At 42.8% G+C, this 27,970-nt stretch overlaps 1 protein-coding gene across 1 annotated transcript in view; it reads right to left on the minus strand.

Annotated features, from left to right (window-relative positions):
• Entrep2 (endosomal transmembrane epsin interactor 2) overlaps positions 1 to 27,970 on the minus strand; it is a 399,942-nt gene that overhangs the window by 92,617 nt on the left and 279,355 nt on the right. Inside the window, exon 3 of the mRNA XM_034484687.2 lies at positions 14,135 to 14,245. Coding sequence (XP_034340578.1) covers positions 14,135 to 14,245 — 111 coding nt within the window. The remainder of the gene's footprint in view (positions 1 to 14,134; positions 14,246 to 27,970) is intronic.

Consider the following 27,970-nt stretch of genomic DNA (forward strand, 5'->3'; position numbering starts at 1 on the left):
ATACACTCTCATTTCTAAACAATGGCATAAGTTTCCCCATCCTAGTAACACAGTCAGATTTAGTCAGTTTCTATTCAAGGATATTCCTGATATATCTGGGTATGAAGAATTAAAGGGCCAAAATGGTCTGAACTGGTTTGGGGTGCAAGTATAGAAAAGTCAGACTGTGCCCTCTGTACTTTTTAGACAGAAGCCTCTATTTCCTATCTTATGACTATAGATCTAGTGTGCATATGATTAAAATCAGAAGCATTATGGGAAGGGACACACCCAGTAGGAAAAACTGAACAAATGACCTATCAAAATAGAGAACAACCCAAACCATACGTCTCAGTAATCAGCTTGTTTTCCTCTTATATCCATGTGGGGCCATGTGTAACCTGCACTACTGCTATGCTCTGAATAAAGTTATCTCTCAGCTTCTGTGAATCTGTGTGAGCCTTCTTTCTAAGTGTTTGAATAAGAGGTCAAGACCTTGAAAACAGCCTCCTAAACCCTAATCCCTGGTTATCCTCCACAAAATCGGCCAATGCAATACATCACCATCATCAAATTAGGTGAAAATATGAAAGGGGAGTTTTGAAAATCCCAACATGTAGTTATCAAAATTATTAAATTTTAATTAAAAATAAATTACTAAATTATAAAGAAAACACCTCTTAGCAAATCAGAAATGGAGAGAACAGACAATATTTTAAAATATTTATTTAGATAAAATACAGCTACATATCTGTAGGGTTTGCATGAATGTCTACATGTTTTTGTGTATGCCACATGACATACAGCTAATATCATGCACTCATCAATGCCTAAAGACTGAACATTTTCCCTTTAATACCAGGAACTTAGTGGCACAGGTCTATACTCTCGGCTACTTGAGAGGCTGGGACAGGAGAATTACAACTGAAAGCCTGCTTAAGGAGTTTGGTGAGATCTTGCTTTAGTATTAAGAAAAAAACAGAGTGGGCTCTCCAGATAAAATGGTGGATTAGAAGCCATGATGGAGCAAGTGGTTGATTAAACTCAGGGAAACAAAGGCAAGAGAGTATTTGATCACTGTATTTTTCTGTTCCCACAATCTCAAGGTGTGGGGCAGTGGGCTGTGAGAGGCAGCTGGGTACCTAGTTGAGCTTGCTTGGCATCCCAGAGACCCTAAAGGGACAGTAGGAGTTTGGCTTGCTCCTGGGCCCTCTGGCTGCTCTCAATTAGCTTCAGCCCCCACAGCCTCTCCCACAGAGAGGTCTATGGCCATCAGTCAGAAAGGAACAGTGCCTCAGGCTCTCCCACATGTAGATGAGGTATCTCCAAGCTCTCAGACCAAGCCAATAGGAGTCACCTGCTGTCAGACCCTAACCCACCCAAAAACTGTATGTAAGAATCCTATTCAGAAGAAGTAAAGGTGTACAAGAATTACCCTGTTGTCTGAGAGTTTCTGTCGCAAGAGCTGTAACACTGCCACTTGGGAAGAAATCTGCTCTCCCAAAGCGCCTTCAGGATCCTCCCCACGCTCCTTGCTAGCTAGTTGGCTTCTCACTGGCTCAGCTCTGACTGGCTCAGTGCAGAGAGACAGGTGCAACACCTAGGAGCAACTGGGTGGCAGCAGCAGAGGCAGCTGAGGTAGCTGAAGCAGCTGAGGCGATCCCCCTCCCTGCTCGAACTCCATCCCCTTGGCCTGAACTCTCTCTCGCCCCCTGCTGGCTGGAGATCTTTGGTGCAAAGCCTTCCAGCACCAGGACCAACATCAAGGTTTATTGTCCCCATGAAATCCCTGACTCAAGGCTGCCACTACAGCCAATACACCTGGGGCCACGACTGTGGATGTCTGCATAAGCCTTAAGGACTTCTTCCATGTCCTCAGAACCTACAGAAGCTTCTCTAGTTGGGCTATTAATTTACAATTCTTCAGTAAACTTCTGCGCCAGGACTGTCCTCAGTGTGCAGCACAGGACCCTGAAATAGAAGGAAGAATACCCAAGCTCCAACACACAGTGCTGCACCCCTCCCCCTGACCTACCCTCACCCAACTGCACTAACCTTGGTTAGGTAGGTCTCTTAAATATCTGTCTCCCAAAGTAGCAGTAATTACTTTCATGAGGGAATTTCATACTGAGGGTCTCCAAGGAAAGAACCTGGAGAGTGAAAGCGGCTTGCAGTGTGGTCTGGAGCAGGGCTTTAGAGCAGCAGAGGCTTTCCCACAGGTGAGAAAAATCCAGTGGTGATGTTGATTGCATCCATTCTTTTGTATCTCCATCCAGCTCCAACCCCCTACTCCATTCCTTATTTATTAATATGCAACATTAATTAATTCATTAATATGCAACCTGCCTACCCAGGCCCCCATTCTTTGCATACTATATTTTTTCCCTTTGTTTCCCCCCTTTTTTCAATACTTTTCCAGGCTTGACCTCATAGGAGATCACTCTATGGGATCTAATGGCAAAGCTCTACCCTTCTCTCTTCAGTCTGTTCTTAACCAAAATTCCTCCATCTTCCTGCTACCTTTAACCTTTTTTGTGCCTCTGCCATCTCCCATCTGTAATGTTCCTCACACTTCCCATATAACAGCCTAATTCTAATCAGTAGCCCCCTGAGGTCCCTCCTCCACACTCACACCCACAGGAACTCACCTCTTAGTACCCACCATGCCCCTTTACTCCTAAATCAACTGCTACTAATGGGGGGCAGGAAATGCTCAGTAGTGACTGTTGCTGTAGGCAGTGTTCAGTGCCTCAGTGGAGACACAGGGGAGAGAGAGCCTGATGCTCAGAACACTAATCTAACACAGGAAGAATATCACCTCAACCATATCGCAGCTCAGTCTCTTCTGAATGCTATAAACTCCTACAGTGGAAGGTGACAGGTGACCTAATTTAAAAACAACAAAAACCAAATTGACAATCTAACCACAGATGGTGAAGTTCCTGACACAAAAAACATAAGCAACATGAAAACCCAAGACAACAGTCTCCTCCAAAAGTTATCAAACCAATTGCAACCCACAATAAGAGTGATTTAGACTAAACACTGAACAAAGAATTCAAAGAAAATGCAAATAACCTCCTGAATTCCAGGAGAATACACAAAGCTGAGTAAAATAAGGGCATCAACTTGGGATATAAAAATAGAATTCAATAAAGGCAAATACCAAAGGAAGATGAAGCCAAAATAACGTGAAGAAAAATAGGTAAATAAGAAGCTCGGCAGAAAGCCTGGCTGCTGTGCAGGAGAGAATACCTGGCTTGAAGACAAGGCAGAGGAGTCTGACCAATCAGTCAAGGTCAGTGACAATGTTGTTTTTTTTTTTTTTTTTTAAATATATAAACATAGTGTACAAGCTCTAGGGAAGCCATAAAAACACAAAATATACCACTATGCACATAAAAGAAGAATTCCATTCCAAAGGCATAGAAAATACTTTCAATAAAATCTCAGAAGAAACTTTTCCACATGTGGGAAAGAGTCTGATCTGTGTGCAAGAGGCATACAGAATAGCAAATACACAGGACCAGAGAATAAACCCACTAAATAATACTATAGTTAAAACACTGAATATATGAAAGAAAAAAAAAGGTTAATTTAAAGCTGTAAGAAATTAAGGCAAAGTCACACATAGAGGCAGGCCCCCAGAAGAACAGCAGATTCTCCAGTGGAAAGCGTAAAACCCAGAAGAGCTTAGAGAGTTGTAGTTTATATTTTAAAAGACCACAACTGCCGATCCAGCCCAATAAACCCACCAAAACGATCTGTTATAACTGAAGGAGAAGGAAAAAGTTTCTACAGTACATAGGCTAAAAGAATTAATGAGCACCAAGCAAGTTCCACAGAGGAGACTAGAAGGAATACTTCAGGGTAAAGCAAACAAACAAACACAGAAGATGCTACAAGGCAAAACTAAGCAATGCTAAGTAGTCATTAAGCAAAAGAAGGCTAAGAAAACAAAACATCACAAATTCAACAGAATGACAAATAGCCATGCACATCTTCCAGTGATAACTCTGAACATAGATAGTCTCAGTTTTCCTATCTAAAGACACAGACTAGCAAACCAGATTATAAAACAGAGTTTTTCTTTTTTTCTTCCTCCAAGAAACATCCAAGTTAAGTATTACTTTAGGGTGAAAAGATAGGAAAGAGCATTCCAAGCAGATGGAACCAGGAGACAAGTGGGTGTGGCTATTCTAATATGATAAAAGAGACTTCAAACTGAATCAAGGCACAAGATATAGAACAGGTCACTTTATACTGACTAAGGGAACAATCCATTAAAAAGAAATTCCAACTCTGAATATACTCACCAAACACTGGTATACTCAATTTCAAGAAACAAATAGCATTAGATATAAAAATACAGGTTAATCCCAACACAGCAATCATGGCTTCAATACCCCACTCACCATTAAGCAGATGAACTAGACAGAAAAATAAATGAAGACTCATTGGAATTAAATAACATCACAGGTAAGATGAACTAAATAGATACCTACACAATATTCTACCCCAGTCAGAATGGCCTAGAAAATGAAGCCAACAAAAGCTTGTCAAGGTTGGTTGGAATGTAATTTGGTACAACCACTATTGAAAATCAGTGTGGAGGTGTTGAAGTAATTATTTAAATCGGCCAAGCCAACTATCTAAGCTGTGGTGGTTCTGCCTAGCTCAGCCGCCATGTTGTGTGGCCAGAGGCCACATGTGCATCACAGATAGAAATGGCCAGCCAGAAACCAGCCCTGCCACCCACAAGACGCCAGCATGGGAGGGAGATGGCTCTACCAATCTTCCACACTGTCTCTGGAAGGCTGGGGATTGCCCAGACCATCCTGCCATCCATGAGGGCTCGGTACAAATGAGACCCTAATGCTTAGATTATCCAAAGGCTTTATTTATTTGGTAATGATCAATAACAAGATGCCCACACAATCAGAAGTGTAACCCAATACCCAACCTAAACATACCAACTACCTTTGACTGCTAGGGACACGTGGACATCTGCCTCCATGTTCCCCTCTCTCGTCCACTCTCCTCTCCCTAGCTCCTCCTCTTCCTTCTCCTCTTCCTCTCTTTACTCCTCTTTCTCTTCTTACTCCTCCCACCTTAGCTCCTCCTACATGGAGGAGCTTCTCAAAGGCTAAAAATAGAACTGCCATATGACCCAGTTATAGCAGTCCTGGGCACAGGCTCACAGACTCCATATTCTACCAGAGAGATACTCCATCAACTGACTACATTGTTGCTCTATTCATAATAACCAGGAGATGTAAGCATCTAGATGTCTATCAGTTTATGAATGGATGCTGAGATTAGAGTACATCTTATAGACAAAAATGAAACTCACAGGTACTTGAAGCAGAAGATATTCTGTATGAAGCAGCCCAGGCCCAGAAGAGAAATGTTACACCCTCTCTCTCAGATGCAAATCTTAGCTCCAAGTTCTTAGAGCAGTGCATTTCACTTGGAATATACATAGAAGCCAAGAAGCTATCGTAGGAGGATGAGGTGGAGCTTTGTGAGAAGGGGTACCAGAGAAGAAATGTGACATGAGGGTTGTGATACTGAGGGTGAGAACATTAGGTAGAGATGGAGTGAGAGGATACAGAAGAGGCCAGTAGGGCAAAGTTCAACCAATAGCATGGATAGATGAAAAAGACCTATGTAAGCCTTTAAGATGTATGTCAAAACAAACTTTTAGAAACAATTCGAACAAAGGTAAGCTGCACTGGTGAATAACATTCCTCTCAGAGGCCACAACTTATTAAATAAAAGCTCCAGTGCTGGGTATGGGATACCTCTTTACACATGGTTGGTCATGGAGGCCCCAAAACAATACAGACCATGCCATTGCTCTTGGTTACCTAAGAGTACTAGACATGAAGACCCCATTGCTGAAACCCCCAAATATTTGGGTTGCAGGACATAGAGAAATCAGTTGGAATGTAGCTGGAAGCTTCCTTCCTGCTGGCTAATTTCCCTAGTGCTGCAAAGTGCTGGGAAGAAAACTATCAGAAGACTTACCCATCTGTGAAGCCTGGGAGCTACGACACTGAAATTGATGGAGTAGTGTAATCCCAACACTCAAGGAGGTGGGAGCGGATGTTCACCATCATCTCTGGCTGCATTGTGAGTTCAAAGTCAGCCTAGGCTATAATGAGATCCTATCTCAAAAAAATAGGGGTGGTGTAGAAATTATAATAACTAAACATAGCAAGGCTTCTCATGGTGCCATATGATGCTTGGTTTTCTTTTGCTATCCGCTCCCCTGGGTTGAAAAAAGAATCCTTTACCAATTACCCCTAGGAAATGGCTGCATTCTGAACTGAGAAATCAGGCACCATATGTGGAAGGCACAGACAGAGAGTCTGAGGTAGAGCTCATCGGGCAGAAGTACAGGCAGAAAGGAGGAGGCAGCTGGCGGTTTTGCATCCAATCGGCTGCAAACATGTGGGAACTCCTGGGCCTCCGCTTTGTTCTGGGAGACACAGGTGCATACCAGAAAGCCTGGGTAGTGACTGGAGAGACATCCAATTACTGTGTAGATTACAGTCACAGGAAGGAGAGGGACACCCTAGCTTCACAGCTAACAAGGACAGGTCACACTCTCCCTGCAGATCAGTCTAATTTAAACAGAGCCAAAAATCACTGGCATGGCTGTGGTTAAACAGTGGAGGCCATGCTATTATTTGATGGGGGAAGGGGGTCCTTCCCCCTCTTACAGGCTTACAAAGGAAGTGCTCACGCTTTGTAGAAAGCTGCCCAGGGTTGGCTCCACACCTCTTTGTTGTGACATCTGGTTTTAGCTTAGGCTCCTGGAAACTCTGTTCTATACAGAGACTGTGTTTATGCACTCAGGGAGTTATCTTATTGTGTAACATTTGTGATGTCCTGGGTTCTATCACCCAACATTACGAAGATAAATGAATAAATGGATAAATTAATAAATAATAAAATTATTAAATTTTAAAAATAATTAATTTAATAGTCTACTCTGGCCAAAAGTCAACAAGAACTAATTCTTTACCTTCTACTGCCCAGCATGTGACCTCATTTCCCCATCTCTTAACAGTCAGCACAAATGGAAAGATTTGCTAATGGCTAAGGACCAGGCTGGAAGCAGATGCTCACATGTATAGCTGCCTGACTTTGGAACAATGCACTTAACTCCCAAGGACTCTGTTTTGCTGCCAGTAAGATGGGGTGTAGCAGGGACTGTGTGTGTTCAGAGTGGCCAGGAGTAAATAAATGAGCACATGCAAGAGGCTGAGACAGTAGTTCTCAACCTGGGGGTCATGACCCCTTTGGAGTCACATGACCCCTTTACATGGGTCACATATCAGAGATCCTGAATATCCGATATTTGCATTATGATTCATAACAGTAGCAAGGTTACAGTAATAGAGTACCAACACATAATTTTATGACTGGGCATCACCACAATATGAGGAACTGTATTAGAGGGCCATAGTGTTAGGAGCCTTGAAAACCACTGGGCTGAGGGCTGTGCCTTGCACATAATAAAGAAAGCAGCCATCACAGTCATTGTTGGTACCCCGTGTCGGACATGGTTGGCATCAACACATTAAACAGCACATCTCAAGACTGGAACTTAATGAAATGCCTCAACTTTCACCTGCATTCCTGGTTTCTGTGACAATACTAAGGACAAATGGCTTCACTTACTCTATTCAGCAGTGGTTGGTTTTAGTCTTTATAAAAATGATGATTGCCTGTTTGCATCCAAATGTGCCAGATGTGTGGACAACAGTGCTTGCTCATGAGGCTGGGTAACAGCGGTAGAAAGCAGGACCGTGCATCCTGTATCTCGAAGAGACCCATGGTAAGGATGAAACAGAGCCCTGAATAGGAAAAGCACCTCATGCAAGTATGCAAATCAAGAGCTTCCTCATTTAAACATAAAGTTTTTATTGGGGTACAAATATGTACATATTTTTGTATGTAAACATCTATAAATATGAAAGATATGCTTATATCATTAAGCAAGTTCCGGTGTGGTTGGACTGGGAAGCAGAGAGATAAAAAGACTTACAGTTTCCTTCTAATTTATGTGCTGCTTGCATCTTTTATATGAAACTAGAGTCAGATTTTCTTTCACATTTTAAGGGAAAAAAACGAGAAACTGGTGTCTTTTCATTTAAGACAGAATAATCATCATCCTATGATTCACACTGTATTTGGAAAGCATTCTCATTAGACTTCTCATTTAAAGATACAGAAAAGGTGCGACAGCAACCCCAAACACTGGAAGGGTTTGATAATTAGAAATAAATCTTCATTTAAACAAAGTTGATACCATGGGGGGTTGATGCACATGCAGTCTGGAGCTAATCAACATGGGGAAGCATTTGGGAACAAGCTGAAAATCAATACTTCCTTCTCCTCCTGTCCTCTTCCTCCTGTCCTCCTCCTCCTGTCCTCCTCCTCCTCCTGTCCTTCTCCTCTTCCTGTCCTCCTCCTCCTCCTGTCCTCCTCCTCCTCCTGTCCTTCTCCTCTTCCTGTCTTCCTCCTCCTCCTATCCTCCTCCTCCTCCTGCCCTCCTCCTCCTGTCTTCCTCCTCCTCCTTGCCCTCCTCCTCCTGTCCTCTTCCTCCTCCTTACCCTCTTCCTCCTGTCTTCCTCCTCCTTCTTGTCCTCCTCCTCATCCCCCTCCACCTCCTTCTTGTCCTCCTTCTTCCGCTCCTCTCCCTTCTTGTCCTCCTCCTCATTATCATCCCCCTCTTGTTCCTCCTCCTCCCTGTCCTCCTTGTCCTCCTCTTCATCCCCTCCTCCTCTTTGTCTTCTTCTTCATCCCCTCCTCCTCCTTGTCCTCCTCATGGTCATCATCCATCTTCTCCTCTTCCTCCTCCTCTTCTTCCCCCTCCTCCTCTTCCTCTTCTTTCTCCCCTTCCTCTTCCTCCATCTCTTCTTCTTCTTTTTCACCATGAATTTAATTGGAACAGCATGTTTGTTTTAAATCCTTAAATAATTTTTTTCAATATCCTATGGGGGCTCTTAAGAATAAATTTTTGGGAAAGTGCTCATGTGCTTCCTGCTGACAACCGCTACCTAGTTGTCCCACAGGGTGCCACTCGCCATGATGTCCTCACTTGTTCCCCATCCGTGTGTTCTTTACTATCACCATTAAGGTGTAGTAATAATAAAAATAAACCTAGTGGATAGAGAGATGGATCTGTGGTTAAAAGCACTGGCTGCTCTTGCAGAAGACCTGGGTTCAGGTCCCAGCATCCACATGGCAGCTCACAGCTGTCTGTAATCCCAGTTCCAGAGGACCTCTGTGAGCTCCTACATGCATGTGGTGTACAGACATACAAACAGGCCCACACACACCCACACAAAGTTAATAAATATTTAAAAACCCAAGACCCACAACATTTACCAATACTTAAGGGAAAAAGTCTCTAAAATTTAGAGAAGCGAGAAAACTGTTCATAAACTTAAAAGTTGGGAAGCTTTTCTAGGCAAACCACAGATCTGGGGAGTCAGACAGGGATGCAGATGGACAAGAATTGGATACAACATACAATTTCCCCCCAGAAAGAACACTGACAAATGTCAACATGTAAATAACAAACCTCAGGGGAAAAGAACTACTATAACAGATATAATAAAGTCTATGCTTCTTAACACAGTAAGTACATATTAACTATAAAAATGATAGCAGAATAGAAAAATAAACACTGGCAATGTCAATCTTGCTTTTCATTAAGGAAATAAAAATTATATACTGATATCCCACTTTTCCTGCAAGATTCTTTCAGGACATTTTGGATAATACACAAAACAAGAATTTGCATGGGGATGGACAGCCACAATGTTATCAAAAGTGTTACATGGTACCTTGTTTTTGAAGATGAACTAAGGAATAAGTTGATAAATCTTATTCATTTTTATATGTGTGTGTATGTGTGCGTGTGTGTGTGTGTCTGTCTGTTGTGGAATTCAACCCAAGGCTTTAAGCTTACGAGGTAAGAGCTCTCCTCTCGGTTTTCTGAAATAAAATCTCAATATGGAGTTCAGGGTAAGTTGTGATTCTTCTGTGTAAGTATCAAAGTGATGAGACTACAGGTATTTGTCCCAAAGTTAACTAACTTTTTCAAGCCGAAGTGCATGCATGTGCATTAACTGAGACCCTCTCCGTTTATCTTCCATGCCTGTCTCCAATTTCTGGTCTCACACACAGCCATGCCTTCAGCACCTAGGTCAGCTCCCTGCAGCAGGTACTCCACTTTGCACTTGGGTATTGAGTGTGCAAGCAGGGTCACATTCTCTGTCATCTTCATTTGGTCAAAAGACCAGGCTCCTTCATGAAGGTATAGCAACTAACGCACCAACATCCTCCGAGCAGAATGCCCACTGGGCTCTAGTTAACAGCAAAATTCTTTCCAAGAATTCATGTAGAAATGTCAGCAAGGTACACAATTGTCTGGCAAAAGCAATGTGCCTGTGTGTAAACTGCCATACATGCAATAATCACACACACACACACACACACACACACACACACACACACACACACACACCATGCATGAAGTAATGGTTGGTTGCTACTTTTGGAACACAGGGTGTGTTTGAGATGTTTAAAATAAAAAAAAAAATTACTTTCTCTTTCATATCTCTTTTATGCAGAGAAAACTAGATGATTTTAAATTATGCATAGAAAAGAGACATAAACACTACATGTCCATATGGTTATGTATCAGCTATTCTAAAGAGAACTAAAAACCACAATTAATTAGTTGAGAAAATTTAGATAAGACAAAACATACACTGTGTCTTTAGATGGGAAGACAAAAAACTGTCTCAAGGCTATGTATAAACATTATATGATTCCAATTAAAATCTCACATCCTTTCTTTTGATTCCTGGCTGCATGAAAATGTCAAAGTTCATCTTGGAGAGTAAACATTTAAGAACAGGCAAGAACATTTTTAAAAAGTAGGCTAGATATCTGTGATAGGTATGGGGGCAAGGATTTCCAACCAATTATAAAAAGATGATTTGCTAGACATGGGATGTACCTTTAACCTCAGCACTTGTAGGGTGGCACCAGGTGGGTCTCTATGGTTTTGAGTCCAGCCTGATCTACCCAATGAGCCCAGGCTAGCCTGGGCTCCAAAATGACACCCTATCTCAAAAAACAAGAAGATAAGAGAGAAAGTAATGAATGGCCAGAAACAAAATTGGGACAGAATCAGAAGCCCAGAAGTAGATAAATGGGTTTAACTGTCCATGTGTACATGTGTTCATACGTGTAAGTGAACTGGGAGGGTAGACACTAGTAGCATGTTGATTGATCATCCATATACATTTCTTGTCTCCACCACTTTTCCTTATTGTTGCAATAAAATACATGGTAAGAAGTAAGTTAAAAAAGGAAGGCTTTATTTTGGCTCACAGTTGGAGGTTACAATATCCCTTATGGAGGAAAAACAGCCAGAAACTGCTGGTTACTTAGCAACCAGAAAGCAGAGACAGGTAAACTCAGATGCTCAGCTCAGTCTCTCTTTTTAATGCAGTCTGGATCCCCAGACCACAGGATGGTTCCACTCACATTAAGGATTGGTCCTCTCAATTAACCCAACCCAGAAAACATACTCATGGATACGTTCTAAATTTGTCTCGAAGGACATTCTAAACCTTGTGAAGTTGACAATATTGATCACCACAGCTTCTGATTTTGTATTGGTGAGTTACCTGTTGAATGCTACTAAATTCAGTTAGTTGTAGAAAAGTATTCTAAAACATGAAATAACATTTATGAACAATTACAAATCAAATCACAACCAAGCATGGTTAGCAGAGCACACATGACTGTATACTACAAACAGACACAGCTGTACATATGCACATGTGGTGTGCACAGAGAAGGCTGGGAAGATACTGTACACAGATTGAAGAGCTTCAGTTTTTTTCTATTTTACAGTATTTTCATATTTTTGTCGAGTTCTATCTCAGTTAATACTCCATGAAGAACATAGGGGGCAGGTAGTTGCCACAGATAACAGGAAAGGGAAGGAAAGCTGGGAAGAGAAGAGCACTGTGTAAAGTCAGATCATATTAGCAGAAGGCCATGGCTCCAAAACCAGAGCTCTCAGTGTCACATGCATAACCCCTAAGCCTATGAGGACTGGCTTGTGTGTGCCTTGAGCAGAGAGACATTGTGTCCTCTCTAAGTGAGACAGATGGTGATGCATCCACAGCATCATCTAGCCAGAGACTTGTGGGAGAGGGTGCCAGTGCAGCTCTCTGTATGCATAGGATTGCTCCTCTTAACCATTCGTCAGAGGAAGAAGGCATGAGGAAACTGGAGCTGACTTTCCTGTTCTTTCTTACAGCACTGCATGTTCTGAAACAGGATAGCTCTGGGATTGACAAGGTGGTTTGGAGGGATCTGACACTATGCCAGCTTTCTCTTCTACCTGGCTGTCAGGCACTGCCATTTCACCTTGCCCCAGTCACTTGGTTTCCCATAGTGCTTTGCACAGGAAAATAAGAATCCCAAATATAATCTCCTAATCCCCTGTAAATGGCTAGATTATACTATGTCCACTGCATGAAGTACTTAGGATCAAAGAGAGTCCTGAGTTATGGAGACAGGATTGCCAGTCTCCATTGTTGATAAAGATGGAGTCCAGGCTATATAGATTCCTAGTAACCATGAGGACACAGCACCTTGAGAGGATGGTGCTACAAATGTCAGTGAAGGAAGCCTACTCTGTGCTCTCTAGAACTGTCAAACCTAAGACCCAACAGTTAGTTTTTATAACTCAGAAGCTTCCTCAGTGTTGAGACTGTGTCAGTTTTCCTCCTTGAGCCCAAGCAACATGGCCACAAGAAAAGGCAGCACAGCCCTGACAAAGAAATATGCAGCATACTTCCCCTCCTGACTTCCCAGACTGATCACTGACAGGCAGAGCAAACAGACTGGCAGCTGGGGAGTAGCATGGCTCCAAAGGGAAGCCCAGTGCTGTCTTAAAGATGAAGAAGCAATGCCAATGTCCCGACCCCTGGGAGCCATGGCCCTTCTAGGAGTCTAACTTGACCCCCACATGATGTCACTAGATGCACTCAATGTCTGTTCTAGAGAGGAGATTGTAGAATTCTGAGCTGACTTACCTTGAGGCGATAATTCTGCTCAGCAAGATCACTTGCTGGTCTTCTTTAAGGTGCACCACATCGCCTCCAATTTTCCTAGTGCAAAGATCTTTTGAGCCAGTGTGTGTGTGCCTGCACACAAGCACACGCATACCCATATACACACACAAAGGTGTGAGCACACACCCACACCCCCTCCCAACACACACACACACACACACTGTGCTGGCCTTTTTTTGTCAATGTGACACAGCTATCGTCATCTGAATGAAAGGATCCTCAATTGAGAAAGCCTGTAGGGCACTTTCTTAATTAGTGATTGATGGGAGAGGACCCAGTCCATTGTGGGTGGTGTCATCCCTGGGTTAATGGACCTGGGTGCTATAAGAAAGCACCCCGCCATGGCCTCTGCATCAGCTCCTGCTTCCTTCAGTGCACTAAGACTCAGGATATGTAAGCCAAATAGCCTCTTTTCTCCCCAAGTTGCTTTGGCCATGTTTCATCACAGCAATACTAACCTTAATTATGATGCAATCATATTAATACACACACACACACACACACTCTCTCATACACACACAGGTGCATGCATGCACACATGCACAGACGCACACATGAGCGGGGTGGGGAGCTGAAGCTAACTGTAGTACACGTGCATGCCTGCCATCCCACCACTTGGGAGGCAGATGTGGGAACACTGTCAAAAGTTTGAGGCTTTCCAGCTCTACTTAATGAGTTCCAGGCCAGGCATGGTTACATAGGTGAGATCATGCCTCGAAGCAGGGGGGCCGGGGGTGGGGGGGGAAGAGGGAATAATTTACATGAGTAAGTTTTAATCAGGAGAATTTATAGAAATGAGACATGAACCAGTGTGACTGAAATTCCCTAAGTAACTGAAAAGCTAATGAATGGATACAACTGTCTCTGAGACTTGAAGAACACAGTACAATTAGCCCTTAAATGTCTCCCCGCAGCATCCAAGCCTCTGACCTTTACAGAACGTTTTTTATAGGAGGCCTTTCACTACTCACCAACTGGCAGCCTTCGAGGGAGCTGACGAGCTGAGCGTTCTGGCAGGAGAGGATGGAGCCGGCCAGGTTGAGCATCACACACACCGCGGAGAGCAGCATGAAGAAGGTGATCTGGAAGCCAACCAAACACAAATTGATTACTCGCTTGGCGAGCCTAGGAGGGAAAACGGCTCGGCTTTACAGACGCTTTAGCTTAATGAAGTAATTACACGAACAATATTTATGTTTTAAAGGAAAATGTGATTGTTTCTCAAGATGTCAGCTTCATATTACCCTAAATAGCAAAAGGGAAAACATTGAAAAGCCACGGTAAGTTACCATGAGTTTCTTTGGAACCAACCATTTTAATTTTAGAAGCTAAACCTGAAAATACTATACATTCCAGGCACTCAATAAGAACACGCCAGAACTTATTAAACAAAACCGAGGGAAAGGGGTGTATTGATTAGAAGGATGTTAAATTGATTTTGTTTAGTTTTTAGTGTGGAAAATTTTGCACATGTGCAGAAGAGAAAATGTAAAGAGGCCCTGGGCACTCGTCACCTATCCTCAGGAATCAGCCAATTCAGTGCCAGCTGTTCTTGCCTGCCTCACCCATGGGGAATATTCCACCAGAAACGGAATCCATATAATCCCATCCCTAAATGATTCAGTGTGTGTTTCTAGAAAATTGTGAGCCATTCCTGTAAATATTACTGAATTACTGTTGTCATGCATGTTAAAAGTAAACACTTGGTAGTATCGAGTTCTAGAACTGCTTGTCCTGCCTCGCTTGCTGCTAGCTCCATGCTCTGAGTCAGGTCACACAGGATATAGTGATGGTCTGTATAGTGTAACACTTATGACTCTTCCTTCCTCCTCTCTTCTTCTCTCCACACAGGGTTTCACTACTTATCCCCGTCCAGCTTCGAACTCACAATCCTCCACCCTACTGCCTCTCATATGCAGGTAAATCTTAAATCCACGGGTGTCCACCTTCCTGGGTTTTTTTTCCCTTAAAACTTACTGAAGAAACCAATTCATCAGCCCCACTGAGTGGATAAGCAGGCCGAGTCTTATAAGATACCTTTGTGTGATCAAGAGTAATCTAAGGCTAATATGATCAAACGCAGGAAGAGTGTCAGGAAAACTTGATAAAGACTTTGACATACGTGAAAAGATACTAATCGCCAACGGTTCCCAGCGCACCCCTCTGGGCTCCTTTGCCCTTCATAGTCATTATGCCATTTCAAACCATTCCGAGCTGCAGAAAATGGACATTAGTGCAAAGGACTCCTGGCAATGCAAATGTAAAGACATTTGGTCTAGTGGAACGGAACTAATTGTCACCCGTGGCTCCCAGCAACTTTTACATCTACTTCTAAGTGCATTTCAGGATTACGAACGAACAGCCATGCAGACAGCGTTTGAATTTCTACTACAAGTGCCTGGAAAATGTATTGGTTCCCTCTTAAGATCGTGAGTTTTATCATCTTTAACCCATGTTTATTATGATGTTTAAAGCTGCTTCCTGAGCAATGAATGACTAGTAACTTCACTTTGGTTGTGTGTGTGTGTGTGTGTGTGTGTGAGAGAGAGAGAGAGAGAGAGAGAGAGAGAGAGAGAGAGAGAGAGAGAGAGAGAGATGTAGTGTGTTATTAGTAACCATAGACTTAAGTTCAATGAACATGTTTCAATCACCTGAATCACTGCACACTCAAGTTGACCCCTGGGCTTTCAGAGTTTATGGATTTTAATTTCTTGCTTGCTTCCTGGTTCTCTGGGGCCTCCAGGACTCACCTTATACACTTCCTGCCTCAGGCCCGGGATAGTGTATGCACCTTTCGATGAGAACAGGATTTAGATGCCACAGTTTTTGCACGTGAGGTGCTCTTTGCTTTTGGATGCTCAGTATTTTCAACTTTTCTGTCATCAGACATGCCTTGAGTTTACACTGACATTTCTGAATCAAATGGGAAGCTTTTAACCTAACCTATCAATCCTAGGTCTGCATCTCCTCACAACCATGCCAGAACCCTTTGTCTTCAATATAATTGTGATTAATTTCACAGCTCCACAAGCAGCCTCAAATTACCTTACAACCACCAAAACACACCATAGAGACAGTTTAAGATGGAGATCTCTTTGCATCTTTAGAAAGCAATCTACCAAGAACAGTCAAAAACATTGCATTGTAAACCCATGTGTTCTCTTCTGTGTGAGTTAGGCTCCCTTCTTGCTGTTCAGTCATTGTTTCTAACAATTCATTGCATTTCTGGTTTCCAGAGTAACTGACACAGATGAGGAGACTGATCCTTCCCTGGGACATGGAGCAGGTGGTAAACACTGCTAAGATTTAGTGTCGATCTTAAGTTAGGTTTATATTGTAAGTGACCATTCTGATGTTCATTTCCTATAAATAAGAGAAGAACTGTAGACTACTCAGGTTGGTGCTGCTTAGCAGCTGTGGGACTGCCCCTTGCTTCTCTGGCTTCCATGAGCAAAAGGGCTTTCAGTGAAACAGACAGACAGAGCAACCTTCTACTCACTCTGGATGTTTTGAACACTCCAAGGACACTTTGAAAAAAAAAAAAAAAAAAACAAACAAAACTACATGGAGATCACAGCTGCTTGCTCTGTCTCCTAAAGATTCAGTCCCAGTCAGGACTATTTCAAACAACTTATACCCAACATTTTGCTATCATAAGCCTTTCTGAACTCTAGGTAGCCATTTCTTCCCAGGCCAGGGGAGAAACATTTCTTCTGTGGCCTAATAGGACTATTGTCACCGGTACAAGAGACAATGTTGTGATTGCTGCCAACCTTTATTCATCTGAGAAATTAGCTCTGATTAGGGCAAGGACCTTTCCTCTGGCTGTCCTATCAGGACAAGTAGCTGGGGACACCTTCCTGCTGCCTGCCCTGCTGTTTCAACATTAGGCCTGGTAAAGGTCTTTCTTGTTGCCTATTTTCAGTAGGGTGTGCTGTGCAAGTAACACAAAGGAAGAAATGATGACAAAAGCACAAAAAACAGTGGAGTGGTGTCGAGGACAGAGGCACCAGCACAGTACCAGTACAGGACCGGCACAGCACCGGCACAGCACCGGCATAGCACCGGCAGCAATGGAGGGCACCAGTACACTAAGCTGGAGGATTAGCCAGTGGCCAGCTGTCTGGCTTCTGTAGAAGTGGCAGGGATGAGCAGCTTGCCCACTCCACTGCAGAAGCAGCAAACTAGCTACCTACTCTACAGCCGAAGAAGAGGTGGGGCAGAGCCATTAGCAGGCCAAACTGCAGAAGCACCAGAGTGCCTGGTTGCATCAGCAGTTGAAAAAGATGCAGAACTGCTGGACAGTGGCAGCAGCTGAGAGCAGCCATAGACCTTTCCTGAATGGCAGCAACTATGAGGGCAGCCACAGTCAGAGGAGGCGGCTGAACAGTCCCAGAGAGCAGGGACAAGAGGGATGACAGGGTAAAAAGAGGGTAGGAAGCTGAGGCTGGAGGACAGAAGGCTGTAAAGAGAGAAGATAAAATGTAGACCCTGGTGACAGAAGAGTCCCAGAGAGCTGTGACAACTTTCAGCAAGGATGTCAGACCTCCCAGGGTCAGCAGCTGTAGCACTGATCTCTGTCAAGGGCTGAGGAATCTTAAGGGCTGAAGAGTTCTAGTTCCTAGGACCTGCCCAGAAACTGCACCAATGGTCACTAGCAAAGGTAGAGAAATCTCATCTTCTTGGAGCTGCACAATTGCTCTAACAAGAGAGAGGAGCCCTACTACCTGAGACCTACACATGATGTTAATACTAGCTGCTGCTGCTGCTGCTGCTGCTGCTGCTGCTGCTGCTGCTGCTGCTGCTGCTGCTGCTGGGACTGTTCTCAAAAGCCTAAGGATTCAGATACTTCCAAACCCCGATACTTGAGGGGCTTCTTCCTTTCCACTCATACTTTCCATCTGGATAGATCAAGCAAGCTAACTGGTACTGAACATGGATTCAAGGGTCCCAATGCTCAACAAAAAAATGACAAAGCATGGGAAGAAACACCAAATTATGGATATTCACAGGAGAAGTTGCCACAGAAGGCATCTAGAGAGAGCTCAGACATGGGGGTTAGCTGAAAACCTCTTAATCCTCACTGTTATAAACATGCTTCAGGAAACCCAGGACATAGAACTAAAGGAGATCAGGAAAATGATAGGTAAGATGGGCTGGGTGTCAACGCAGGGGAGCACAAACAGGAAAGAGACAGAAACTGCAGGCAGAGAATGACATCGTTGAATGGGGACTCAAGAAGGGTGCAGCTGCAGGCTTAAAGCCGTTGTAAAGAATCATTAATTGCAATGTCAGGAAGCAGAGACGAGCTATAGACAAGGAAGAAGAGAAGCTAAGAAACCTAGAGAAAGTGCTAGCCATAGGTACAGAGTACTGGTGGCAGGTCTAGGGGAAGCAAGAAAAGACATAACAAATCAAATCTGAATGAGAGTCTTATGGCTAAAATCTCCTGAAGGCATGTTTGCATATTCCAGATGTCCGAGGAACTCCAGGCAGGAGACTCAGAGAACCACAACTGAACACATTATATCCAAACTAGCAAAGGCCAAAGGTGTGACCAGAAGCTTGCAAACGGAGAGATGAAACTTTTTCCTAAGGAAGTAAGATGTCCTTAGTAATGTGGAATAATACATTTATAGTTCTAAAAGGAAAACAAACAAACAACCCTGTCACAGAATTCTATATCCTGCAAAACTATCCTTTACAATTGAAGGCAAAAGCAAGACACTTCCAAATAAACAAGCTGGTGCTCAAAGCAGAAAGGTATGGTTGGCAAGAAATCTCATGGGGACTCTTTACCCTGAAATGACAACCAATAGAGACTAACTGAAGCCATACAAAGAAGTGAGAATCTCTGGTTTTTAAAGCCAAACATATTATGTTAAAAGGATAATTACACATTTAGTCTATTACTTCTCTTTTGTTATCGTAGATGGTGTAAAAATGCATTAAACAAGTCAACAGTCATGCAATATTAAAAGATGTGATGAGGGAGTGGAGTCAAGAATAAAGGTAACAGACACTGCTGATATTAAGCTGGGACCAGATGATCAGAGGCTTAAGGTGTTACTAAGGTTTGGAATGTGAGTTGTGCCCCAAAGGTTGGTGACTTGATGCTTGGTTCTCAGAGTCAATCCTGGGAAGCAATGGATGTTTGAGAGGTGGAGCCAGGTGAGAGATGCTTGGGCCTTTGTGAACATTGACCTTGGGTTCCTCAGGAGATCCAGTTAGTTTCTTTGAAAGTGGATTGCTAAAAGAGAAGCCTGGCCCTCTGCCCCCTGATTCCCTGCCTCTCCAGAGGATGTGTTCTCTTTGCATGTGGCCCAGGACACCACTCATGATCAGGGTTTTAGCAGAAGCTGAACCCAGAGGGCACTTCATCTTGGACTTTTCTGCCTTCAAAATTGTGAACAAAGTATCCAGTGTCAGATACTTTGTTATAGCAATAGAAAAATGATCCATATAAATGTTCACTATAATTTTCAAGCTCAGCATTGAACAACAATTAAAAGATATGCAGCAGGGGCTGGAGAGATGGCTCAGCAGTTAAGAGAACCAGGAGGACCTGGGTTTGGTCTGCAGCACCAAATGGTGTCTCACAACCATCAGTAACTTCAATTTCAAGGGACCTGACACACTCTTCTGGCCTCTGTAGGTAATGCACACATGATACATATGGTGCAGACATGCAGGCAGCTAAAGAACCCATAGTCAAAAACAAATAAACATAAATAAGTAAACCAATAAAATAAACAACAGGGTATTTAAGATAAATAGTGAACAGATATAATATGAAATAAAATAACACACTGGGAAAGTTTATCTAACCAAAATGAAATAAGCATTGAAAAGAACTGAAATACAAAAAAATATAAAATATATACAAAGCAAATAAGATAGTCAAAGTAATCACTTAAACCATGATAGTTTAAATATTTGATTTGCAGTCAGCAATGATATAGTATGTGTCTTTTAAAAAATAGATCTGAATTACATGTTGCAAAGCAGGACTAACTTTAGGTACAAAGACACAAACATTTAAAAAAAAAAGTTTAAAAGGACATCAGAAGAAAATAGGCCTGGCCATTAGAGAGAAAGAGAGAGAGAGAGTTACTGAGGCTACACTAATGTCTTCAAAATAAATAAAGTGTGAAAAATTGTTACAAGGACCATAAAATGTGCAGTAATGTAACAGGAAAGCAAGCTAGCTCATGAAAACAGGCAACTACAAACATGTATCAAAACAATCGAGTCCTCCAAATGTGAATCAAACCAGGACAGGACTGCAACTTTCATAATTTATTTTTAATGGTGAAAATGTCTACACGGAATATCAATAAAAAAAAAATAAGGACCCAGAAATACCATAGGCAATGAAAACTGATAGAAATGGGAACATCCCAACCTCAGGACACATTCCAACCTTGGGGACATATGACCTCACCAAATAAAGAATGGTGAGATGTAGGATCTGTCTGCAGAAGCAGGTGGTTCTCAATACACTGTGAATGACTGGGTCCATGTACAGCACTTTCCCTCACTAACAGGAAGTAATGCCAGCAATCAAAATAGAACCCAAGCATGCCAGTTAGCCACACACCCCTCAACAACCACTAGGTGGAAGAGGAACTCACTAGGAAATAAGAAAAAAGGAAAAGAAAAGGAAATCCTTACAATAAAAGAAAGGAAAGTAAAAATCACAGCAACGCCCATGGAATCCAGGAAAAGCTGTGTGCAGAGGGGTTTCGGGCAGTAAATATCTGTCTATGTCCAAAAAGAAAGAAAACCTATGGCAAGATTCTGACATTTCAAAGTAAAGAATTAAAAACTAAGAGAAAATGAATAACCAAACCAGCAGGAGCAGGGAAATAATACACAGCAGATTAGAGGCAAGTGAAGTCTACATAACAAAAAAAAAAATAGTAAATTTGGGCAAACAAAACCAAAGTTGGGTCCTGGCAAATATTGCCAAAATTAGCAAGCCTTCAGCTGAAGAAAAAGAGAGAAAGAGCGAAGATACACATGAAACCAAAACCCAAAATGAAGTTATTAATACCAACTCCACAGAAATTTTAAGAATTTTTTAATATTATGGCAAATATATTCATATAATATGCTCACTCATAAATTAAATATTAATGTGAAATTGGCAAGTTTTATGACATAAAGATTTTTCTTCCTGACCAATTCTGCAAGGGCTCCTCTGTGTCCTCTCCTCAACAAGGCCTCATCCATGGCCCATGAGACTTGAATGGAACACGACAGTCTGGTAGCTCTGGACATAGCCCTGGGATGAAACGGATTCTCCTTGGCATGACCACTGAGAAGATGTGAGGCTTCCACAGACTGCTATTTGTTGCAGCCCAGCCAGAAGATGGAGCTTTGCCTCCAAGACACTGGGATATTAGCAGCAGCCCAGCTTACAAACAGAGCTGGGCTCTTACATATCAGGTCTCACTTCTGATTCTGAAATCAGTCCCCTCCCCTCCCTGATGCACACTCTCTCTTCCTGACTTTGCCTTCAAAATGTCCAAGTCTCCCCTGGACAAGTTCCCAACCCTCAACAATAACATAGTACCAATGAAAGTGTGTCCTTACTACCTTAGCTGGTGTTTGACTTCAGCTTGGGTACAATGACTCAAGAAGAATTAGAAGGGCAGCAAGAGGGCTCAGCCAGTAAAATTCTCAGCCATGCAACCCTGAAAACCTCAGTTTGTTCTTCCACTGAACCCAAGTTAAAACTCAAGTCTGTAATCCCAGCACTCCTGTAGGGAGATAGGAAGTGACAATGTGGACCTGAAGCTCCTCTGTGCAGAGCAAATGCAGAAGTATAAGGGGGAAGCAGGGAACCAACTTCTTCTGAAAAGCTGTCCTCTGCCTCCACATGTGTGCTTTAGCATATGTGCACTCATACACATACACATGTGTACATGTGCACACACTCATATGTACACTCATACACACATATATTCATGTACATAGACTCACATACATACACATACACACATATACATACACACAGACTCACACATATATATACATACATACATGTACACACCATATACATACATATATACATCACACATATATACACTCAGATACTACATACATACTTACACACACACACTACATAGACACATACCACATAAAACATACCACCATACATACCAATACATATGTGAACATGTACTCCCACATACACACCACACATATGCATGTGATCATGTACTCACACATACACATACCACACACACACATATAAACATGTATTCACACATACACCATGAACACACACAGCATACATACATACACACACACACACATCCATTTAAAAGTAAACCTTTGGATGGGAAGAAGGAGAACCTGCTGATACATTCACAGAGACTAACAAATCAAAATTCTAGCAAAGAGTAAAAAGTTCGGCCCTACCCTTCATTCCCAGTGAATCCTCCTAAGCACTCAAAGAGTTAATAGCAATCCTACTTTTCCCAAACTTGGAGGAGAGGGAGCACTTCTTAACTTGTCAGACAAGGCTGTCATTATCATGAAACCAAAGTCAGGCAAAGAAACCCATAGTCAAATAAACACCTAGGGAGACACAAAGAAAATTCCTAACAGATACAGAACAATTGTAATTATAAGAAGTTCATACTCTGGTCAAAACAGAGCAAAGCTAGAAATAAACAGAAGACAGTGGGTCAATACTGCAGCCTGTTTCAGAAGAGCAAGAGAGTCAGTGTGATAAGCAACACAAACATCCTGAAAAGGGAAGGCATCCCAGCATCCCAGCATCCCAGCATCCCAGCATCCCAGCAAATACAAAACTCGTTTGTCTCACTATGAGAATTTGTGTCCTTCAGAGACACGTCTAAAATATATACAGACGATAGGATATAAGGAGACACAGGTGGAACAAAATTACCCATGCAGTAAAATGATTACATCGGCTTTCTACCTTTATATGTATGGAATTTTCTGAATAAAAGAATTAAAGACATAGTTGGATTCCATCCCCCACCGCCTAGGTATGGTGCCACATACCAGTAAACCTAGAACATCTGGTGGTAAAGAGAACAGTGAGTTCAAGCACAGCCTGAACAGGCTGTTGCCAGTGTTCTAGGTTGCTCACCAGGACTTAAAGGTGAGACCCTATTGCTGCAGACACTGTACACTTCAGTCACAGGACACAGAGAAATCAAATTGATGCCGGTCAGGAAGCTTCCTCCGAGCTGGCTAGATTTATAGTACTGGAAGGTGTCATGCAGACTGTGGGATCTTGGGAGGTCGTCAAGCCTTACTCAGCTGTGAGCCCTGTGAGCTACAATAATGAGCCAATGATTGCCCCTAGGTGCATAGTGACACAATTGTTATATATGTGACCAAGTGCTGTAGGAAACACTGGCTCAGCACTGTAAATCTGGTTAAAATACCCATGATGGGGGTGCTCACAGGCCCAGGTATGAACCGATTGCTATTATTCTGCTAAGTGGGCATAGTATCAAAGTGTCCTCTAAGTTTCTATTTCTCACCCTATAGGTCAGTGTTGTTTCCAAATTTCAACAGACTTTCTTTGTGTGGTAAATGTTGGCAGATACAGAAACTCACATTTGGTCAAGGAGCATGGAGTAAATGATTCTGGGGTGCTGAGCCCCAAATGAGATATCTACATCATACTACCTTTCTCAAGGATGTCAGAGACATCCTAGAAAGATGGTAAAAGCTAGAGGCTGAGGTAGACTGGAGCAAGCAGTGTCTTCTAAACACAAGAGGACCACTGGACTCATGGACTCACATCAACCATGGTTGACTGCACAAGGCCTGCCCATGACCCAGCCAGTCAAAATTTTAGCATGGAATGGAGAGGGATTCCTGAGGCCCTGCCCTAGCTGAGCTGTTTTGATAGCTGAAATCGCTAGGGGAGGGAAAGTCAGTTTGCTCTGAGGATGTGATCTCTGCTAGGTGAATCACACTCCATTGAATGACACCATGCTCTACTGTGATGGTCAAAAGCATTCAATAATTAACTAATTCTTATACAGTATGGCAAAAGAAAGTTCATCAGTACATTTTTTGAGATTGAAATATTTTGTATCTTGAACAATTCACTGTGCCAGCCATTAAAAGAGGAAGAGAGAATGGGGCGATTCTTAAATCAGCAAGATGCTCCCTACACAAACATGAGGACCCGAGCTTCATCTCCAGCACCTATGTGAAAATTCCCAAGTGTTGTGCATGCTCATGATCTCACTGGTAGGTGGACACAGACAAAAGGTTCCTCAGGACTTGCTGGCCAGCCAGCCAGCCTGGCCTATCCAGCTGTAGGATCGTGAAAGGCAGCCTGGTTCCTGGTTGTAGAAACCCCGGTGATCCTAAAGGGACAGCAGGCATTCTGCCTAGTTGAAGGGTTTCTGGTGTGTCTGAAGAGAGCAACATTGTACTGATACATAAAATAAATACATACATAAATAAATCTTTTTTTAAAAAGTGAGCTAGGATCTGATCAGAGAATTCTCAAAGGAAAAAAAAAAAAAGACACAAAAGTAGCCAAAAATATCTTTAATACCAGTTAAAACTACTTTGAGATCTCATTAAAGCCCAGTCAGAAAGGCTAAGATGAAGGAAAAAAAGCTGGCAGTCAATGCCGAGGAGGATGTGGGAAAGGAAGGGCCTCAATCACTGCTACTCAGTTTGCAAACTGGTGTAGCCATGATAGGAATCAGCGTGGAGACTCCTCAAAAAACTACAAGTAGATTTACCACATGACCTGACACACCACTCAGCATCCTACTCCATGGACGCCGGCTCAGCCATGCTCACTGCTCTAGTCACACTAGCTGGGAAATGGGAACAAACCAAATGTCCTTCAGCTGATAAACTGACAGTGAGCTGTGGGGTACAGACACTACAGAGGACTAAACATATGTAAAGAAAAAATGAAAGGCAAAGTGAGAGAGATCATTATACCGAGCGAGCTAACCCAGACCTAGAAAGACAAACACTGCGTATCTTCTCCTGTTTGTGAATCCTAACTCTGATCTTTAGGTTTGAGTATATAAACTGGAGTAGCTGCAGATAACAGGAAAACAAAAAGGGCAACGGGTGGAGGGAAGAGTGAGCCAGAAAGGGGAAAACGGGAGAGGCAGGGATTAACTGGGAAGGATGATGGAGGGCAGGGCTGAGGGAGGGGAAGGGATAAAGAAGACTGAGGATGTTGGAGAAGGTCATAGGGAAACCATACTATGTACTGAAGCACTATATCTACATACATACACACACATACATGTGTGTTGTGCACACGCGCGTGTACGTGTGTACATGCAGTGGCAGCCATGGGAAACCCCCCTTTGAGTTGTTGCTCAAGGGAGTAAAAGAGATTCCCCAAATAATAGGCTACTGTCATTGCCCTTGGTTGCTTGAATTAGATTTGACCAAGAAGTTTTCATTCTCCTTGAGGACTAGCTTTCAAAGACACTGTGAAAACAGGCAAGAGATAAAAGCAGTTAATAACATCATCCAATGTAAAGCCTATGAACCATTCACCATAGCAAGATACACCCAAAGGTGCAATAGTGGCAGTTGCTATCTTGGAGATAACCAACAGTTGTCTAGTTCTATGTAAGACCCACCATAGGAGGGTCCATAGGAGGGAATTCATGCTTGGTACTATAAAACTCACCTGTGGCTGGTGAGGTCATGAACCCTGGAGAAGAACCTACTCCTGCCACTTCCTTACACCACTACGATTCCTAACTGCATTTTCAACACTTAGCCTTAAATCCACAGACAAGCACAGCCCTCACCCCTCATCAAAGCAGCTTCTTTCTGCAGCAAATGGAGACTATTACCAAAATCTTCACCTGCTCAGAATGCAGAGAACTGGTGAGCACTGGGTGCTCAAGCCCTACGGACACAGCTGAAACACAACCACCACACCCAAGGCTCAGAACACACAAGAGGTGGCAGGAAGGTTATTAAGAGAACCAGAGAACCGGGCTGTCTGCTGTGAGATTGTCCTTTACGGAAGACAGAGAAGCTCTGAACCTATATGATCTTAACAGTATGACTGCCTAAACGAGATCTGAAGAAGGACAATAGCAGTTGATACTCCAGAGAGGATGGGGCAAGTCTCATAAGGTCTCACCCCTAGATGAAGAACCGCAGGCTATTAAATGATTGCTGAGAGGGAGAATTAGTCTTCTTCAGGGATGAGTCCCCTACTTGACGGTCTAATCCCAACTGGTCAGTCTAATGTTCTCAGCAGTTACGATTTTGAAAGGGGGCAGGGGAACATAGGAAGAGTTGAAGTGGGGAGGATGGAATCGAGGTAAGTGTAGTACTTATGGAGGAAACTGTCAAAAACAAATACCTTCATCATTAAGAATTTTCAAAGTGTAGAACAAAATACGGGGTTACAACACTGATAACTAAAACACATTAAAGTGAAATATGACAAAACCAAAAGCATAGATGATATTTGCAACCGGACTCAGCAGTGAACTGCTGCACAGAAGATACAAAGAGTTCTCGAAAATCAACAAACAAAAACATCTGATGCTTAAAATCTTGTGGTCAAAATGGGGACTAAAAGACAGGCTGATGTTTTTACAACAGGTGAGCAGATGGCACAGTGAAGTATTAACGATGCACCCACATCCACACAGGGCTGTAAAGGCTGAGCGTTCACATGGGTTGCAGAGTATGGGGTGGCTGGCAAAAGCAGTAAGAACTTCATGAAAGGAAATCAAAATGAATTAATCAGATCATGCATACATTAACTTCTATGTATACATGTAACTTAAAAAATAGCTGGTTAAAAACCACTGTGCTAAAAGACACAAGGCCACTTATGTAAACCCATGAAAGTCCACAAAAGTAAAACATATATTCTTCGTGAGCATGAACATACATGTGAAGTTACAAAAACACATAATGGTATGATATGCAGCCCTGGAATCTGGCGAGAAAGATGTAAAAGCTTATCCAGCCTCTAATGTAGCACAGCATCTCCAACAAAATAACCTGACAGTAAACTGTGCCGCTCTCAGAACACTGGGATATCATCACTGTATGGGATCAGTTCTGAAACAATGGATGCAGCTGACTTAAGCAGCTCAAGTGAAAGCTGACTCAGGTCAGGAGCTGGTGGGCAGAAGGTAATACATATACTAACCTAAAATGTAACCAAAAAGGGGAGCTCAAGGATAAACTAGTCCTTGCTTAAAAATCTCTAGATCTACTTGTGCTGGTTTGTCAACTTGACATAAACTGGGGTCATCTGGAAAGAGGGACCCTCAACTGAGAAAATACTTCCATCAGATTGGCCTGTGGAACACTATCTTGATTGCTGTTTGATGTGGGAGGACCTCGCTCACTGTAGACAATGCTATTCATGGGCAAGTGGTTCTGAGCTGTTTAAGCAGGCTGGGCAAGCCAGTAAGTAGTGTTCCTTCATGGCCTCTGCTTTATTTCCAGCCTCCAGGTTCCCTCAGTGATGGACTACAACTGAAATAAACCCTTACCTTGCAAGCTGCTCGTGGTTATGGTATGTCACAGCAGTAGAAAGCAAACTTGGACACTACACAAATCAACACAAATCAGCAATCAGTAGCCCTTCTCACTCCTTCATACTTCATAACTACCACAAACTCTAGTTGGCCTCTAGTTCAGGGCTGATGAAAGTCACCTGCCCTCACTGCCACCAGATGAAAGTATTTGCCTCCTCTGATGAAGAACTTGCAGCAACTCACCTCAGAACAACAGTACTTACTGCTTGTGTCCAGTGTTTGGCCAGACACTGTCAAGAACTC

This window comes from Arvicanthis niloticus, chromosome 1 (assembly GCF_011762505.2).
Source record: "Arvicanthis niloticus isolate mArvNil1 chromosome 1, mArvNil1.pat.X, whole genome shotgun sequence".
In the NCBI taxonomy this organism is placed as follows: domain Eukaryota; kingdom Metazoa; phylum Chordata; class Mammalia; order Rodentia; family Muridae; genus Arvicanthis; species Arvicanthis niloticus.